The 20,749-nt window shown below is 32.3% G+C and overlaps 1 protein-coding gene and 2 pseudogenes across 4 annotated transcripts; 2 read left to right on the forward strand and 1 right to left on the reverse strand.

Moving 5' to 3' along the window:
• Positions 1-1,570: 1,570 nt before the first annotated feature.
• LOC133822615 (small glutamine-rich tetratricopeptide repeat-containing protein 2) lies at positions 1,571-14,398 on the reverse strand. Of its 4 annotated transcripts, none has more exons than XR_009887957.1 (6): positions 13,765-14,398; positions 13,173-13,222; positions 12,785-12,872; positions 10,551-10,667; positions 9,265-9,401; positions 1,571-1,611 (listed from the first exon to the last, which is right to left on the reverse strand). XR_009887957.1 is itself a non-coding variant. In XM_062255009.1 (5 exons), the coding sequence occupies exons 1-5, from the start codon at positions 14,212-14,214 to the stop codon at positions 9,351-9,353; spliced, it is 756 nt and encodes a 251-aa protein (XP_062110993.1). In that variant the 5' UTR covers positions 14,215-14,398; the 3' UTR covers positions 9,142-9,350. The 4 variants fall into 4 exon arrangements, 1 of the variants encoding a protein (XP_062110993.1); XR_009887956.1 differs by having other exon boundaries at positions 1,571-1,716; positions 13,765-14,397; XR_009887958.1 differs by lacking the exon at positions 1,571-1,611 and adding an exon at positions 7,352-8,335.
• On the forward strand, positions 4,002-5,158 carry LOC133821088 (uncharacterized; annotated as a pseudogene).
• A 4,444-nt stretch (positions 14,399-18,842) lies between the features above and the next one.
• LOC133821089 (uncharacterized) lies at positions 18,843-20,269 on the forward strand (annotated as a pseudogene).
• Positions 20,270-20,749: the final 480 nt, after the last annotated feature.

Genomic DNA, 20,749 nt, shown 5'->3' on the forward strand with positions numbered 1-20,749 from the left:
ATTTGATTATCAAGATTTGTATTCAAACTTTGAATAAGGTTCTTGCTTAACATTTAGGGTTTCAAATATTGAACTATTCCCATTATTAATTGTTGATTTGCAAAGTATAAAGTCATATATTTCCAACACTAAAGTTCTATTTTGATATATTTTGTAAAGCATAGGGTCTGAATTGTCATTTAGCAAAAGACAGGGGCTGATCACGTATTTGAGAAAAACACTGGAGCCAGACAGTAAAAGTGATATTGACGCAAAAATACCTAAGTTGTTATGATTCAAGCACTTAAATACATAAATTTATTTTTTCTTACAATAAAAATACCTAACATCAACAATTTGGTACTCCGTAGGTACCTCACTTTAAATGTTGTTGTGGCAGTAATTAAACTAATTTTCTATTAAAAAGTTATTCAAAATCAAATTTAAAACTATAAAAAATGAAAAAAAAATTATATATTTAAAAATCATTTTAAAAATAAATCTACTTAAAATTAACTTAAACTTTGAAAATAAAAACTTAAATTATAATTCTTTAAAATTATTTGTTATAGACAAGTTTTAAACTTTGAAAACCGAAGGTTTCTTCAATTAGTTGTTATTTATTAGAGACAAAAGTTTATAGCTTTTCTAATAGAGTGCAAAATTGGTAATGCATTTCTAAAATATAGTTCATTTAAAAATAAAAAAAAATTGTTCCAATGGTGTTGTACCAAATTTAGCTCACAATATAACATGATGCATATTTTGCATCATCATAAATGCTACATTTTTTATTTACTTTTATGTCATTTTTATTATTTTAGTATTATTTTTAATAATCACCATTAAATGCTAAACTATTTACCTTTTTATTTTATTATTATCTTTAACTATCAACAATAAAATATAAATGAAAATTATTACTTTTTGTATATTTTCAATAAATATCAAATGAGAATTAATGAAATATTGATTTTTGTATCAACTTTTACAATTGTATATTAGAGCATAGTACTAAAAATTGTACCAAATATACCACATATTGATTTTTGGTATTAAATATTGCACAATATTTATATCTTCCATCTTAGTCAATATAAACATTTTAGGCAAGGTTTAGGCAAATAAGGTTAATTGAAGATGAGAGGGAAAAATACTTATAAAGTCATGCACATTCACGTAAGACGTAACCACCAATTACCATTAGGTGATTTACTGATTTTTATGTGCAATATCTTATGGCTTACCAAAACATTAGAAATTTTGCATATACAACTAGGAATAATAATTGGTTTGACACTTAAATTGCACACACTATTCATACACAATAATGTGTAATTAAACTTAATCACACAATTAAAAGTGATATACTCACCACTTAAAATTTTCTATAGTTAAAATTTAAAATGTGTAAACAATATATACAAACACCACTTAAAATTTTCTATTGTTAAAATTTAATACATATAACCCATTTGGGAAAACTGCAGCAACTTCTTGATTGATCGTCTCTGACCAAATATAACCCATTTGCAATTTACTGCAGTTTTCCCAGCTCATTTTTTCAGTTATTATGTACGTACAACCAGAAGCCAGTGAAGATTACATAAATTCTCCTCCCAATAATATTTCCTGTTCAAATAATACAAGGCATTAAATGTATATAGTGTTTGGTGAAGAGTGTATTTACTGAGAGTTATCTGTCTTCCGCCATCTCCATCCGCAACGCCATATTTGCTGTTGCACAAATATGATAAAATTTCAGCATCTTATTTTTTCTCATTCCAATTACAACACCAAAAGTTACACCAAAAAATATATTCTTCATTATTATATTACATAATTGAATACTTTTTATTATTTTACTAAAACCATCACAATTATTATATCAAACTAATTATTTTAATAAGATGAAATTATTAATAATTTGACAAAAATATTAGTGTATTTACTGAGAGTTATCTGTCTTCGGCCATCTCCATCCGCAACGCCATATTTGCTGTTGCACAAATATGATAAAATTTTAGCATCTTATTTTTTCTCATTCCAACCACAACACCAAAAGTTACACCAAAAAATATATTCTTCATTATTATATTACATAATTGAATACTTTTTATTATTTTACTAAAACCATCACAATTATTATATCAAACTAATTATTTTAATAAGATGAAATTATTAATAATTTGACAAAAATATTTAAACTCCACTAATTTAAAAAAAAAAACATATTAAATTTACTGAAATACATATTACATTACTAGAGGTAAGAAAAAAACCGTTACATTTAATTAACTCTTAAATAACACGTAGATAGATTGATTAAATTTAACTAATTCTCGGAGTTACCATGCCCGTCCCACAAGTATTCAATTAATGCATTTCGAAGTTTAATATGAGCTTCTTTATCCCTAATTTTTTTATGTCGAGCAAGGAATTCTTGAAACTGAGTATCATCATCACCTAGCATCTCCACTTCTAGACTTTGCACGTCGACTCGTTCTTCAATTGTTGCATTAACATCACGTTCATCTTCTATTATCATAATAATACAAGAAGTCATTATATCATGTAACACTCTCTTGTTCCATAAGCACGCTGGTCCTGCCACGATTGCAAATCTTTGACTGCAATACTCCAAATGCGCGTTCTACATGCTTCTTGTTTCATTGCAAAAAAAAAATTTCTTACCACGTGGATCGTGAATGCTTTGAACAAGAGTAGACCATTTTGGATATATACCATCAGCTAAATAATAACTCATATTATATTCTTTACCTTTGATAAAATAATTAGCGGGTGGAGCAATACCTTCAGCAAGATTAGCAAAAAGATGGGATGCCTCCAGCATGCCATATCCAAAGGTCATAGTCAGCTACAGCTTCAAGAATAATGGTTGGGGATCCACTACGACCGGCATATTGTCCTCCCCAAGCCGTTGGACAATTTTTCCATTTCCAATGCATACAATCTAAACTACCCAGCATTCCTGGAAAACCCCGGCGTTCACCAATGTGGAGTAGTCTTGCCACATCATCAACGTTAGGTGATCGTAGATAGCGAGCTCCAAACACCTCGACAAATCACTTCAGACTTTCTAAAACTGTAGATTCTCCAATTTTTATGTACTCATCGGTAGCATCTGCCGGTATACCATATGCTAACATTCGAAATACAGCTGTTACCTTTTGCAGGCGGACAACCCAAGTTTACCGAGTTCGTCCCTTCGTTGGACGAAATAATTGTCATGCCTTTGTATAGCATCAAATATATGAAAGAATAAAGGACGACCCATTTGAAATCTTCGTCGAAACATCGAATCATTAAACCGGGGATTTTCTACTAAATAGTCATTGAAGAGATTGCGATCAGCAATTTCCCGGTCACGGTTGATAACTATATGACCAGGAATTGAGCCCCGGTGTGACCCATCATTATTGAGGTGTTGAGTGATGCAAAAATTGTTGTTTGCAGTAATTTGACATACCACTTGATTTTCTAGATCATCATCTGAAGATGATGATAAATAAGATGAACTGCCATAATAAGAATTCATCTTTTATCAAAGCTAATTTGTGTATTATGGTCTGCATGATATCCATATTTTATAGTGTACATAATCTTATCTTTAATTTTTCAAAATTTAAAGATAAGAATCTTGACGAATTGATTTAGACCGTGGATTACTTTGACTATGATCTCAACCGTTGCATTTGAAGATAGGATATCTTATCTCTTGGCAGTGTGTTGTCAAATCATATTTTAAAATTTAAAGATAAGAATCTTGACGAATTGATTTGGACTGTGGATTACTTTGACTATGATCTCAACCGTTGCATTTGAAGATATGATATCTTATCTCTTGGCAGTGTGTTGTCAAATTAGATCTTTATCCAATTTTTACATCCCTATATAAGTGCATATTACTCTTTGAAGAAGGCCACACACCTTCAACATATTTCTTAAACACTTGTATTTTGCTCCAAAATGACTTCAATTCGTACTGCGTCATACTCGATTGAGGAAGATATGAATTTATGCCATGTGTATCAAGATCCTATCATAGGCAGATACCAATCAAAAGAGAAGTTTTGGTCAAGAGTTGAAGCGGAGTATCACTCGTCTGAAAAGTTTCTTCTTCGACCTAGACCTGTAAGATCTTTGCAAATTCGAATGACGACCATTCTTACCGCAGTTGGAAAATTAAGGGGATGCGTTAACCAAATTCAAAATAAAAATCCCAGTGGTGCTTCACAAGAAAATATTGTGAGTATATATTAGCATACTTTATTTATAGTCACTAACTTTTTTTCACTTCATTCTCTTATTTATATTTGAACAGTTAAATCAAGCAAATATGTTATTAGCACAAGATCCAAAATACAATGGAGGATTCAAATTTGATCATGTGTGGCCGATCCTTAAAGATATTGAGAAATTTACAAATGACAACACTAGTGCACCAATTAGAATATCGTAATTTTACTTCGCCCCAATCATATTCTCATGGTGTCCAGTCATCGACATCAGCATCCACTGGTATGAATTCATTTGATCTTAATGTGAATGACGATGAAATTACTACTAATTTAAGTAAATGACCTATCGGTGTGAAAAAGGCAAAAGAAAAACAAAAAAGTGATGACCAATTTAAAAAATTAATGGAGCAAAATCAAAAGCTTGTCGAAGTTATAGAAAAGGGTAACTCATAAAGGAATGAAATTCGACGACAGAAGGTTGAATTGGCTAAAATGAAATAAGAGAATAAAATACTATTTACGGATTTGAATTCTATATCCGATCCAGAATTTCGCCAGTTTATTCAAAATGAAAAGAGACAAATTTACAAAAGAAGAGCACAAACATCTAAATATGGTGAACAAAGAGAAGGTTCTCAATATCAAGGATCCCAATATCGAGCATCTCAGAATGAAGGATCTCGATTTAATGAAGCTCACGGAGAATGAGCTACAGATGAAGGCCAAGGATCTGAGACGAACCTCCCAGGAAATTTTAATCAATACTTTGATTATCTTGACGAAACGAAAAATGATTTCCCAAATTATTATCGTAGCTTCTTTTTTTTAAGATCTATGTCATTGCTTCCGATTTATGTTTGGTGTATTTCATTTTACCTTTACAATGTATGTTTTTTTTTTAATGAATGTATGTTTAAATTTGCAATGTTTTAATTGTATTTTGTGAAGTATTTCTTTAATTATATGTCAATGTTAATTATTATTTTTTATGAGTGTATTATAAAAATTAACTAAAATTGTGTAAAAAATATATATAATTATGATATATCTAAATTGTAATTAAAAACTTCCAAAAAATAATTAATCTAAGCATTTACAATTTAACTTAATCAAAATAAATTAATTTTAAACTTAAATAATATATATATATAAGATTATTTAAAAAAAAAAGACATATGCCATAGCCACAGTACCCCAGCATCAGCATATATGCTGGGGTACTGTAGCTACATCATGTCTTTTTTTTTTTTTAATAATCTTATATATATATATTATTTAAGTTTAAAATTAATTTATTTTGATTAAGTTAAATTGTAAATGCTTAGATTAATTATTTTTTGGAAGTTTTTAATTACAATTTAGATATATCATAATTATATATATTTTTTACACAATTTTAGTTAATTTTTATAATACACTCATAAAAAATAATAATTAACATTGACATATAATTAAAGAAATACTTAACAAAATACAATTAAAACATTACAAATTTAAGCTTACATTCATTAAAAAAAACATACATTATAAAGGTAAAATGAAATACACCAAACATAAATCGAAAGCAATGACATAGATCTTAAAAAAAAAATTACAATAATAATTTAATAATTTGGGAAATCATTTTTCGTTCCGTCAAGGTAATCAAAGTATTGACTAAAATTTCCTGGGAGGTTCGTCTCAGATCCTTGGCCTTCATCTGTAGCTCCTTCTCCGTGAGTTTCATTAAATCGAGATCCTTCATTCTGAGTGCTCGATATTGGGATCCTTGATATTGAGAACCTTCTCTTTGTTCACCATATTTAGATGTTTGTGCTCTTCTTTTGTAAATTTGTCTCTTTTCATTTTGAATAAATTGGCGAAATTCTGAATCGGATATAGAATTCAAATCCGTAAATAGTATTTTATTCTCTTATTTCATTTTAGCAAATTCAACCTTCTGTCGTCGAATTTCATTCCTTTCTGAGTTACCATTTTCTATAACTTCGACAAGCTTTAGATTTTGCTCCATTAATTTTTTAAATTGGTCATCACTTTTTTGTTTTTCTTTTTCCTTTTTCACACCGATAGGTCGTTTACTTAAATTAGTAGTAATTTCATCGTCATTCACATTAAGATCAAATGAATTCATACCAATGGATGCTGATGCCGATGACTGGACACCATGAGAATATGATTGGGGCGAAGTAAAATTACGATCTTCTTCTTGGATTCTAATTGGTGCACTAGTGTTGTCATTTGTAAATTTCTCAATATCTTTAAGGATCGGCCACACATGATCAAATTTGAATCCTTTGTTGTATTTTGGATCTTGTGCTAATAACATATTCGCTTGATTTAACTGTTCAAATATAAATAAGAGAATGAAGTGAATAAAAATTGAAAAAAAGTTAGTGACTATAAATAAAGTATACTAATATATACTCGCAATATCTTCTTGTGAAGCACCACTGGGATTTTTATTTTGAATTTGGTTAACACATCCCCTTAATTTTCCAACCGCGGCAAGAATAGTCGTCATTCGAGTTTGCAAAGATCTTACAGGTCTAGGTCGAAGAATAAACTTTTCAGACGAGTGATACTCCGCTTCAACTCTTGACCAAAACTTCTCTTTTGATTGGTATCTGCCTATGACAAGATCTTGAGACATGTCAAGATACACATGGCATAAATTCATATCTTCCTCAATCGAGTATGACGCAGTACGAATTGAAGTCATTTTGGAGCAAAATATAAGTGTTTCAGAAATATGTTGAAGGTGTGTGGTCTTCTTCAAAGAGTAATATGCACTTATATATGGATGTAAAAATTGGATAAAGATCTGATTTGACAACACACTGTCAAGAGATTAGATAAGATAAGATATCATATCTTCGAATGCAACGGTTGAGATCATAGTCAAAGTAATCCACGGTCCAAATCAATTCGTCAAGATTCTTATCTTTAAATTTTAAAATTTGATTTGACAACACACTGCCAAGAGATAAGATAAGATAAGATATCATATCTTCAAATGCAACGGTTGAGATCATAGTCAAAGTAATCCACGGTCCAAATCAATTCGTCAAGATTCTTATCTTTAAATTTTAAAATCTGATTTGACAACACACTGCCAAGAGATACGATATTCTATCTTCAAATGCAACGGTTGAGATCATAGTCAAAGTAATCTATGGTCTAAATCAATTCGTCAATATTCTTATCTTTAAATTTTGAAAAATTAAAGATAAGATTATGTACACTATAAAATATGGATATCATGCAGACCATAATACACACACAAATTAGCTTTGATAAAAGATGAATTCTTATTATGGCAGTTCATCTTATTTATCATCATCTTCAGATGATGATTATTATGATGATCTAGAAAATCAAGTGGTATGTCAAATTACTGCAAACAACAATTTTTGCATCACTCAACACCTCAATAACGATGGGTCACGCCGGGGCTCAATTCCTGGTCATATAGTTATCAACCGTGACTAGGAAAATGTTGATCGCAATCTCTTCAATGACTATTTTGTAGAAAATCCCCGATTTAATGATTCGATGTGTCGACGAAGATTTCGAATGGGTCGTCCTTTATTCTTTCGTATATTTGATGCTATTCAAAGGCATGACAATTACTTCGTCCAACGAAGGGACGGACTCGGTAAACTTGGGTTGTCCGACTTGCAAAAGGTAACAGCTGTATTTCGAATGTTAGCATCTGGTGTACTGCAGATGCTACCGAGGAGTACATAAAAATTGGAGAATCTACAGTTTTAGAAAGTTTGAAGCGATTTTGCCGAGGTGTTTGGAGCTCGCTATCTACGATCACCTAACGTTGATGATGTTGCAAGACTACTCCACATTGGTGAACGCTGGGGTTTTCCAGGAATGCTGGGTAGTTTAGATTGTATGCATTGGAAATGGAAAAAATTTCCAACAGCTGGTTGTAGTGGATCCCCAACCATTATTCTTGAAGCTGTAGCTGACTATGACCTTTGGATATAGCATGCATATTTTGGTCTGCCGGGATAATAATGATATTAATGTGCTGGAGGCATCCCATCTTTTTGCTAATCTTGCTGAAGGTATTGCTCCACCCGCTAATTATGTCATCAAAGGTAAAGAATATAATATGGGTTATTATTTAGCTGATGGTATATATCCAAAATGGTCTACTCTTGTTCAAAGCATTCACGATCCACGTGGTAAGAAAAAAAAGTTTTTTGCAATGAAACAAGAAGCATGTAGAAAAGATGTAGAACGCGCATTTGGAGTATTGCAGTCAAGATTTGCAATCGTGGCAGGACCAGCGCGCTTATGGAACAAGAGTGTTACATGATATAATGACTTCTTATATTATTATGATAATAGAAGATGAACGTGATGTTAATGCAACAATTGAAGAACGAGTCGACGTGCAAAGTCCAAAAGTAGAGATGCTAGGTGATGATGATACTCGGTTTCAAGAATTCCTTGCTCGACATAAAAAAATTAGGGATAAAGAAGCTCATATTGAACTTCGAAATGCATTAATTGAACACTTATGGGACGAGCATGGTAACTTCGAGAATTAGTTAAATTTAATCAATCTATCTACGTGTTATTTAAGAGTTAATTAAATGTAACGGTTTTTTTCTTACCTCTAGTAATGTAATATGTATTTCAGTAAATTTAATGATTTTTTTTTTAAATTAGTGGAGTTTAAATAATTTAAATACTTTTGTCAAATTATTAATAATTTCATCTTATTAAAATAATTAGTTTGATATAATAATTGTGATGGTTTTAGTAAAATAATATAATAATAAAAAGTATTCAATTATGTAAAAGAATAATAATATAATAATGAAAAATATATTTTTTGGTGTAACTTTTGGTGTTGTGGTTGGAATGGGAAAAAATAAGATGCTGAAATTTTATCATATTTGGTGATAGTGCAACGACAAATATGGTGTTGTGGTTGGAGATGGCCTAAGACTATCAAAAAATGCAAATTTTCTTGAGATGGCTCTACAAGACAGAGACCAACCTGGATTTTAAGTAGAAGATGTTTGGAGTGTTGGTCTTCATATTTTTGTTGTTGTCAAAGGTGTCACTTCACTTGCATTGAAAATACTAAGGCATATTTACAGAAGCGACTTTCTCCTGAAGATTTGCAATACGAGCCTGCATGCATATAAATAGGTAAAGAAAATCCAGTCAATTAAAAGAATATATTTCACAAATGAGGAGAACCAACTCTACATAGATTAATAAATAAACAAAAAAGAATATATGGAATAATAGGAGGTCTAATAAAGATACAAAACAAGCAAGAATCATAATTGGCCTGAAGGACCAAAAGCATATTACACGGAAAATAATGATAATGACGTATTCAGGAATTATTTAGATTATGTTATCTAGTTATCCTTAACTGTATAACTAGTAATTGAAAAGGAAAGGAAGAGACTGAAGAATTTAAGACCGACAACTAAGCAATTAGGGGGCAAAAAAGTGGATCACCTCCACAAAAACTCATGCTCTAACTAACAGCAACACCTCCTCAAACATGCCAAGTTAGCTTCTTCTAAAACACTCTGGTAGTATCTTTCTTTTTGAAACAGACTATCAATCACTCTAATTTTTATAACTTCTTTTTTCTCACTTTATTTACTGGTCTAAGTAGTTCAGAAGTATTATATATTAAATTAGGCATCTATATTAGAATATATTAAATTAGGCATCTATAGTAGAATATAGGTTAAACCCAAAAGGACTTCTAATACTAAATCTAGAAAGCCTAAAATAATCCTAAGAAATTTATGATTTTCTAGCATATTTCTGCAGAAAATAAAAATAAAGAAGCAAGTAGCAAACAATCGGTAGTAAGAAAAATCAAGAGAATAAAATTATCAGAATATATGATTTTTTTAAAACAAAACCTTAACTAGTATTAATATAAGAAGTAGTACAAGTAAACATTAGAAAAAGAGTTAATGATATCAGAATATTTGATATCAATGATGAAAGAAAAATAAAATTTAATTAATTATTATGTCAAATAGGGTTTTATCTTCAACCTAGGTACTAGAGAATTAGAAAGACATGGAAAAGTTTAGAGCAAAAGAATTAATACTTTAGACATGGAAATATCAAGCTCAATTCAAGTATATGCCTTTATACTTTTACTTTCTGTATTTTCAGAAGCCATAGTTTACACATTGCTAATCTAGTCCTTAGTCTACCACATTCACATTAATTCAATACAGATAAAACTCGAAATAAAATTTACAGTGAACAAACATTTTCTTAGACCTAGATATTAAATAGTACCTTGAATGATTTCGAACGACGAATAGATGGGTCAATCTCTAGAGCTGTTAAATATGACTTCTCTGCTGTATCGAATCGATTCATGGCCAGGAATGCATCACCTTGGCAAATGTAGGCCTGCAAAATGCAGATTACAGATATATATACTTACAACATGAGATAAATTATAAGCTTGATGGAGCATAACTACATTAAGGAGATATAACGATGTTATTATTGAAAACTAATATCCATTTGGTAACCACCTATACAGTGACAATTTTTATGAATGTTCTCTACAAGAATAGAAACAAAAGTTCAATTCAATATGTATATGCAGGACAGTTAAAGAAACAAGAAATATGACCCACGGTACCAACATGTGTGCAACAATGTGATTAGACTTTTCCTCATAAATTAATAAATAGGGCCTTATGTGAAAATCAAGTTTTGGGACTCACTAAAGGTTAATTGGTAAATCAAAATCAGTCAAAGGTACCGAGGTTAGGTGTTTGGAAGGTTAATTGTTGTCATGATATGATATGATCTTGCACTACTGCAGCCTGCAGGACTCTTACTATAGCCTGTAATCACTTCATGTATATGAAAAGAAGGATAGAATGAACATCTTATGTGTCACCTAACTGGTCCTCATAGGAGGGGATGATTGGCTTTCCCCACAGGGAGGCTGGAAAACCAAAGCTTAATTAGATTCTCTCAAAATAACACTATACTTTTTCATTAAGAATCGTGCAAGGTTCAACTTTTTTTTCCCTTACAGCAAAGCAGGCGATGTTTTCTCCATTTCAAATTACACTTCAAAAATAATTCTTTATATGATAAAACATTTTCTTATGAAATAATTTCCCAGTGAGAGGACTTGCAGCTTGGACAATGATATTATCTTTCTAGTTTTTGTCTCTTTACCATTCAGTCCAAGGTTTTAAAAGGCGAAATCGCGAGGCGAGGCGTTTTCTCTTAGTACCGCGAGGCGTAAGCCTCGAGGCGCAACGAGGCGTACGCCTCAACTATAAGAACAAATAAAATTTTAAAAATATAATAAAATTCATAAAATATCCTAAAATTCATGAAATTTCATAAAATTCATAGAATTCATAACAAAGAACACATAAGTCCATATCAAAGTCATAAAAGTACTAGTTATATAAGTCTTAAAATCATATAGATAAAATGCATTAATCGATAGATGCTGCTGTGAGATGATGGTAGAGAAGAAAAGTGTGAGGGAGAGAGCATAAAATGAGTGAGGAGAGAAGTTCTTGCGTGAAAAGGAGAGAAATGAAGAGTGTGAGGGAGAGTTGAGATGAGATGATGCTGCTGTGAGATGATGGAGAGAGGGGAGAAATTAGGGGAGATGCTGCTGTGAGATGATGGAAGAGAAGAAAAGAGGGGATTGCCGTGAGAAGGTTAGGAAGAAATTAGGGTTTTGTTTAACTTAAAATCTGATAAAATAAGCCCAAACTTTAAGCCCATTTAGTTAAAAGAAAAGCCCAAAACACTATTTTAAGAAAGCCCCATGTGTGAGGCAATAAAACAGCCAAAAAATGCAGAAACATGAGGCATACGCCTCAGTCCGCCTCAGCCCGCCTCGCCTCAGAATCGTCCGCCTCACTCATGTGAGGCGTGCGCCTCACTGCCACTCTATGAGGCGGCGCCTTAGAGGCGTTTTTTTACCGCCTCGCCTCAAGGCGCACCTCGAGGTGTACGCCTCAACCGTTTTTTAAAACCATGATTCAGTCAGCTCACTTTGATATTAAATTGTATCTTGTAAGATAATGGAACTCTGAAAAGCATTTCAAAAGAAATCTAAGAAGCAAAAATTGGATAAAAAAATGATTTGTATGATTACTTGGGAAAAATACAAGTAAAGATGGAAAACTCCATTAAAACAGACAAAAACAAAAATAAAAAAGATACAAAGTTCTTTTCCATGCTGAGAAAGGAATATGTACAAAGTTCTTATTAGTTAAACATAATCGTCAGAATGCCTAAAACAGATTAAGAACTCTGAAAGTAACAAGTACGACAATTCAGAATGTTTAAAACATGCTTCCAAGTTCAACAATTTAGGTGTCTAGCCATGTTTCCAGAATCCAGATATAACCAGAAGCATACTACCTCGAGAGTTTCAAGATCAGTTGAAGAGGGACTACTGAACTTAGAACATATAGTTATTATCATTTAGAATCCATATGGACAATATATCTTTAGCAAAAATACATAATCTGGCTTACCTCGACATACTGAGGAGTAAACACCAAAGCCTCTTTAGCATCTGCAAGGGCTTCATGATATTTATCCATTGCCAACCTTGTACGAGACCTGAATGTTATGATGGCAAGAGGTCCTCATAAAGATTCCAGGACCGAACTTATTTTCTTTTGCACATGAAGAAACTAAAAGAGGTGATAAGCAGGAATCATGAAACTTACATATACATGTCCTATTGGCTCTTCATATCAATTAAATATACAGACAAGCACTAGTACATATATAGTAAGCATTGTTGAATCTATTGAAACAATTACTAGGCTTTACTTGAAAAAAAAAAAAACACAGCCACACATGCACATGAATGAACGTAGACACAAATCTAAGCCAATAGACAGTGTAATTACAAACCTGTCTTTGTATATGATATTCATACCTCCCATTGGTTTTAACTCTATAGCCTGCACAAATAACACACATCAACATCATATCCCTCGTAGTGATTGAAGACACCTACCATTACCAAATAGCATCTGGTCAAACAAAGTAACTCCAATTCCAGCGTACTAATGTAAAGTTCAAAGGTATTACTCATAACATCACATCTTGCACTTATGACAGAATCACATAACACTCTAAACCCCAATTTGTTCCTTGAATGTGTTATTTTCCAGGTTCATCAAACATGTGTGCATATGCTATGTAATTTGGTTGGCTAACAAGTCGTCATATTATATGAACATATGAACAAACCATGTTATGGGGTCTTTCCTACATTGGGCTCGTCATCATATCACATATAATTTGTTTGTCGTAACATGTGCATGCCATTTTTCATAGTCTTTGACGTAAAAATAGAACTGTCCCCAAGAAAAACATCAAAATCTACAAGAATATTCTCACACTTTACCCAAAACAGAGGCTACATATGTTATCAATACAATTACATATCCCATCACAGAAAATATACATATATCTTATATAAAAAAACAAAGCAATTTACCTGAGAAAGTAGCAACTCGGCCTGGGAAAAATTGCCCTTATCAAACTCGATCTCCGCTTTCTTCCTCAATGCAAGGGCTTCGAGGCTCTTCTTGGCGGCGTCAGCGTCCCATGAAGCTCCGCAGAGAGCGGCTAGAACCTCAGCCGAGCGAGCTGCGGTACCACAATGGCTGACCACGACGGCGCTGGGCAATGCAACGAGGTTTGGACCGGCGCCGCAGCGGCTTAAGCATCCGCATGACTTGACGGTGACGGTGGGCGGAGCGATACCGGTGAGGGTTTCTAGGGTTAGAAGGGAACCCTGTCTTCGGCAAGTTCGGTTGGTACAGACCCGGATTTCTTCGAGCTGTGAGATAAAACAACAACGACGGTGAAGACGACGTCGTTTGGGAAAACAAGTAGCAGTTGGTTTTGAGAATGACAGGGTTCTGTTTGGTAACAGCACCTCCATTTCTTCCTTGTTGGGCCGCTTTGGAAATTGGAACGGACTCGGACTCTTCGGTGACCGATTTAACTCACTGACTCACACTTAGAGGTTTCAGCAGGGAACAAACAAACCACGGACTAATGAATGTCGTAGGGAAAAATAAAGTTTTACTGTTGCAATGTGATAACTCGGAAATAGGTCAAAAAATAAAAGTAGGATTTGATTGTGCAAGAAAATGTTAAATATATATTATATATAATTTATGATTTTAATATAATTATGCATGGTTCTTCTCTCAAGTTCTTATCAATTTAGATGGGTTTAAAATTATGAGGTTTTCTGTTGAAAGAAATTCCTCATCTCTTATTTTTTTCTATATCTTTCACATTTAAGTCGACCAAAAAAAAAATTATCTTTTAAATATTTTTAAAAGTAGTTGTTCACTCATTTCGCCATACTTTATAAGTTATTTTAAAATATAAAGTATTTTTTGTTAGGAAGTTGAAAATTTAATGGCTCGAATTTGGTAGGGTTTTAAAACTACAAATTCTTTAATTCATAAGAAAAATTATAAATTTAGGTGCACGTCTAAATTTAATAGTTGCACGGACACTTGTTCTTTCCAATATTTTAATCAAATTTCTTAGCCAAACAAACTTGACATATCCTTGAATACTCTAACTCTTTGCTTAAAAAAATACTTAAACATCGTTACTTCTCCCTAGACTCATTTGTGCACTCTCATCTTGGTCACAATCCTAGTATCACATGGATGAGCATAACACGAGAAAATTAATTACTCTTGCCTGGTTTTAGATGGAAGATTGGCAATGACATTGATATTTTTTGCTTTTGACATCCATGGCTGCCAGACACGACCCAAGCATTTTTGGGGCCCTGAGCAAAAATTAAAAATGAGACATTTTTTAAAGAAAAAAAAAATGGAGCATTTTTCTAAAGAATTTTGTAGGCGGCTTTGAGTCTATGTCTGTGTCTTGTTCGGGCCCCCTTAAGCCATCTCCAACCAACGGCAAAGATCACTGGCATATATGCTGAATTGCTACAGTACTCCAGCATATATGCTGAGGTATTGTAGCTATGGCATATGTATTTTTTTTTTTTAATAATCTTATATATATTATTTAAGTTTAAAATTAATTTATTTTGATTAAGTTAAATTATAAATGCTTAAATTAATATTTTTTTTAATTTTTTTTTTTTGAAGTTTTTAATTACAATTTAGATATATCATAATTATATATATTTTTTACACAATTTTAGTTAATTTTTATAATACACTCATAAAAAATAATTATTAACATTGACATATAATTAAAGAAATACTTAACAAAATACAATTAAAACATTACAAATTTAAACATACATTCATTAAAAAAAACATACATTATAAAGGTAAAATAAAATACACAAAACATAAATCGGAAGCAATGACATAGATCTTAAAAAAAATAAACTACGATAATAATTTAATAATTTGGGAAATCATTTTTCGTTCCGTCAAGATAATCAAAGTATTGACTAAAATTTCCTGGGAGGTTCGTCTCAGATCCTTGGCCTTCATCTGTAGCTCCTTCTCCGTGAGCTTTATTAAATCAGATCCTTCATTCTGAGATGCTTGATATTAGGATCCTTGATATTGAGAACCTTCTCTTTGTTCACCATATTTAGATGTTTGTGCTCTTCTTTTGTAAATTTGTCTCTTTTCATTTTGAATAAACTGGCGAAATTCTAGATCGAATATAGAATTCAAATCCGTAAATAGTATTTTATTCTCTTCTTTCATTTTAGCCAATTCAACCTTCTGTCGTCGAATTTCATTCCTTTCTGAGTTACCATTTTCAATAACTTCGACAAGCTTTTGATTTTGTTCCATTAATTTTTTAAATTGGTCATTACTTTTTTGTTTTTCTTTTGTTTTTTTCACACCGATAGGTCGTTTACTTAAATTAGTAGTAATTTTATCGTCATTCACATTAAGATCAAATGAATTCATACCAGTGGATGCTGATGCCGATGACTGGACACCATGAGAATATGATTGGGGCGAAGTAAAATTACGATCTTCTTATTGGATTCTAATTGGTGCACTAGTGTTGTCATTTGTAAATTTCTCAATATCTTTAAGGATCGGCCACACATGATCAAATTTGAATCCTCTGTTGTATTTTGGATCTTGTGCTAATAACATCTTCGCTTGAGTTAACTGTTCAAATATAAATAAGAGAATGAAGTGAATAAAAATTGAAAAAAATTTAGTGACTATAAATAAAGTATACTAATATATACTCACAATATCTTCTTGTGAAGCACCACTAGGATTTTTATTTTGAATTTGTAAATCCTATAATTGGCATTTTTATAGAAATATATTTTTTCTTAAAAGATAAATTGGTTGATTTAGTTGTTTCCTTTTTTTTTATAATATTCAGAAATGTTTGTTTCCCTTTATTATAATTTTCAGAATTGTTTGGTTTCCTTTATTGAAATTTTCGGAAATCCACTTTCCTTTTGTGTGAATTTTGGACAATAATGTGCTTCCTTATTTAGCCTATATTGTCTCATTTTGTTTATAAAGGAAACAAAGTATATTGCAAATATTCGGTACTTAAGCAAAGTTGTTTTTGGATTATTTGCTGATATATTTTCGTGCAGCTCAAGGATTGCAATCAGGAAACTGGTTCTTAATGTCATTAATTGTTGTTTCCTTTTTGAGCTTGTTTTTGATCCGACACAGGTCTGAGCTGTCCCCATCGATATCGCATCTGTCGGATCAGCATTTTCTAAAAAAGGCAACTCTTCATCAATCAAGAATAACTACTGTGATTCTTGCCTTTATTAGAATAATTATTTCTCTGCCTTTGTGAGCACGAAAAAGACTCTATAAATAGGGCTCTAAAGGCAGTGAGAAAAGTGAACTCTTTTGTGCATTATTCGTGAGTTTTATTGTAATATTTGTGAGAGTTCCTCTTTGTATTCAAGATCATAAGTATTCATGTGATCTTGTAGAATTATGTGTGTTTAGTTTTTAGTGGTGAGTTTATACCATGTTCATGAGTGAATACACATTATAATTTGAACACAACGTTTATAGTCTTCGAGGAAGAGTTTTACAAGCCTTACGTCGGGAGGATGCAAGCACTCGCTGGCCATTGAAAGGAGTTCAAGTGGTTGAGCGTTTCAATCAAGATCAGATTAGTGAAGAGAAGTACAACAAGTTGCGGCAAATCTCAAGAGGGAGTCTTGTTTTGTTTAAATCAATGTTTTTGTACTTGTGATTCTTTATTAATTGGTTTTATTCTCTGGGCGTGGCCCCAAGGAGTAGGTTATCCGTAAGGGTTTCTGAACCTTGTAAAAATTTGATGTGTTCTTTATTCTTTTGCACTGTCTTTTTATTGTGTTCAGTTTCTATCGTGACAAGTTTGGTTTCTGTCCCGACAAAACTGTATTATGTGTAAACAGTTAATTACCATTCCGCACTTTAATTAATTCACTTGGTTTAATTAATTTGGTAATTACTAAAAACGGAATTTCAGAATTTGGTTAACGCATCCCCTTAATTTTCCAACCGCGGTAAGAATGGTCTTCATTCGAGTTTGCAAAGATCTTACAGGTCTAGGTCGAAGAAGAAACTTTTCAGACAAGTGATACTCCGCTTCAACTCTTGACCAAAACTTCTTTTGATTGGTATCTGCCTATGACAGGATCTTGGGACACGTCAAGATACACATGGCATAAATTCATATCTTCCTCAATCGAGTATGACGCAGTACGAATTGAAGTCATTTTGGAGTAAAATATAAGTGTTTTAGAAATATGTTGAAGGTGAGTGGTCTTCTTCAAAGAGTAATATGCACTTATATAGAGATGTAAAAATTGGATAAAGATCTGATTTGACAACACACTGCCAAGAGATAAGATAAGATATCCTATCTTCAAATGCAACGGTTGAGATCATAGTCAAAGTAATCCACGGTCCAAATCAATTCGTCAAGATTCTTATCTTTAAATTTTAAAATTTGATTTGACAACACACTGCCAAGAGATAAGATAAGATAAGATATCATATCTTCAAATGCAACGGTTGAGATCATAGTCAAAGTAATCCACGGTCCAAATCAATTCGTCAAGATTCTTATCTTTAAATTTTAAAATCTGATTTGACAACACACTGCCAAGAGATAAGATAAGATAAGATATCATATCTTCAAATGCAACTGTTGAGATCATAGTCAAAGTAATCCACGGTCCAAATCAATTCGTCAAGATTCTTATCTTTAAATTTTAAAATCTGATTTGACAACACATTGCCAAGAGATAAGATAAGATAACATATCTTATCTTCAAATGCAACAGTTGAGATCATAGTCAAAGTAATCCACGGTCCAAATCAATTCGTCAAGATTCTTATCTTTAAATTTTAAAATATGATTTGACAACACACTGCCAAGAGATAAGATATTCTATCTTCAAATGCAACGGTTGAGATCATAGTCAAAGTAATCCACGGTCTAAATCAATTCGTCAAGATTCTTATCTTTAAATTTTGAAAAATTAAAGATAAGATTATGTACACTATAAAATATGGATATCATGCCGACCATAATACACACACAAATTAGCTTTGATAAAAGATGAATTCTTATTATGGCAGTTCATCTTATTTATCATCATCTTCTTCATCTTCAGATGATGATTATTATGATGATCTAGAAAATCAAGTGGTATGTCAAATTACTGCAAACAACAATTTTTGCATCACTCAACACCTCAATAACGATGGGTCACGCCGGGGCTCAATTCCTGGTCATATAGTTATCAACCGTGACCGGGAAAATCCTGATCGTAATCTCTTCAATGACTATTTTGCAGAAAATCCCCGGTTTAATGATTCGATGTTTCGACGAAGATTTCGAATGGGTCGTCCTTTATTCTTTCGTATATTTGATGCTATACAAAGGCATGACAATTACTTCGTCCAACGAAGGGACGGACTCGGTAAACTTGGGTTGTCCGGCTTGCAAAAGGTAACAGTTGTATTTCGAATGTTAGCATATGGTGTACCGGCAGATGCTACCGATGAGTACATAAAAATTGGAGAATCTACAGTTTTAGAAGTTTGAAGCGATTTTGTCGTGCTGTTGTCGAGGTGTTTGGAGCTCGCTATCTACGATCACCTACCGTTGATTATGTTGCAAGGCTACTCAACATTGGTGAACGCCGAGGTTTTCCAGGAATGCTGGGTAGTTTAGATTGTATGCATTGGAAATGGAAAAATTGTCCAACGGCTTGGGGAGGACAATATGCCGGTCGTAGTGGATCCCCAACCATTATTCTTGAAGCTGTAGCTGACTATGACCTTTGGATATGGCATGCATATTTTGGTCTACCGGGATCTAATAATGATATTAATGTGCTGGAGGCATCCCATCTTTTTGCTAATCTTGCTGAAGGTATTGCTCCACCCGCTAATTATGTCATCAAAGGTAAAGAATATAATATGGGTTATTATTTAGCTGATGGTATATATCCAAAATGGTCTAATCTTGTTCAAAGCATTCACGATCCACGTGGTAAGAAAAAAAAGTTTTTTGCAATGAAACAAGAAGCATGTAGAAAAGATGTAGAATGCGCATTTGGAGTATTGCAGTCAAGATTTGCAATCGTGGCAGGACCAGCGCACTTATGGAACAAGAGAGTGTTACATGATATAATGACTTCTTGTATTATTATGCATAATATGATAATAGAAGATGAACGTGATGTTAATGCAACAATTGAAGAGCGAGTCGACGTGCAAAGTCCAGAAGTGGAGATGCTAGGTGATGATGATACTCGGTTTCAAGAATTCCTTTCTTGACATAAAAAAATTAGGGATAAAGAAGCTCATACTGAACTTCGAAATGCATTAATTGAACACTTATGGGACAAGCATGGTAACTCCGAGAATTAGTTAAATTCAATCAATCTATCTACGTGTTATTTAAGAGTTAATTAAATGTAACAGTTTTTTTCTTACCTCTAGTAATGTAATATGTATTTCAGTAAATTTAATATGATTTTTTTTTTAAATTAGTGGAGTTGAAATAATTTAAATATTTTTGTCAAATTATTAATAATTTCATCTTATTAAAATAATTAGTTTGATATAATAATTGTGATGGTTTTAGTAAAATAATATAATAATAAAAAGTATTCAATTATGTAAAAGAATAATAATATAATAATTAAGAATATATTTTTTGGTGTAACTTTTGGTGTTGTGGTTGGAATGGGAAAAAATAAGATGCTGAAATTTTATCATATTTAGTGATGGTGCAACGACAAATATGGTGTTGTGGTTGGAGATGGCCTTAGGCCCGCACTGTTGTCACTCATCCTTTACCTCTTTGTATTGTTAATCATGATTTTGTTCATCTTATAAGCCGAGCTTTTCAGTCAAATATAATTGATAAGAGCAGTGCTATACGTCCCCCTTGAAATATTAGCCCGATCCAGGTTTCATTTTTTTATTGGCTTGGCATGTTTTCCATGTGGCATA

Source organism: Humulus lupulus, chromosome 3 (assembly GCF_963169125.1).
Source record: "Humulus lupulus chromosome 3, drHumLupu1.1, whole genome shotgun sequence".
NCBI classification, from domain to species: domain Eukaryota; kingdom Viridiplantae; phylum Streptophyta; class Magnoliopsida; order Rosales; family Cannabaceae; genus Humulus; species Humulus lupulus.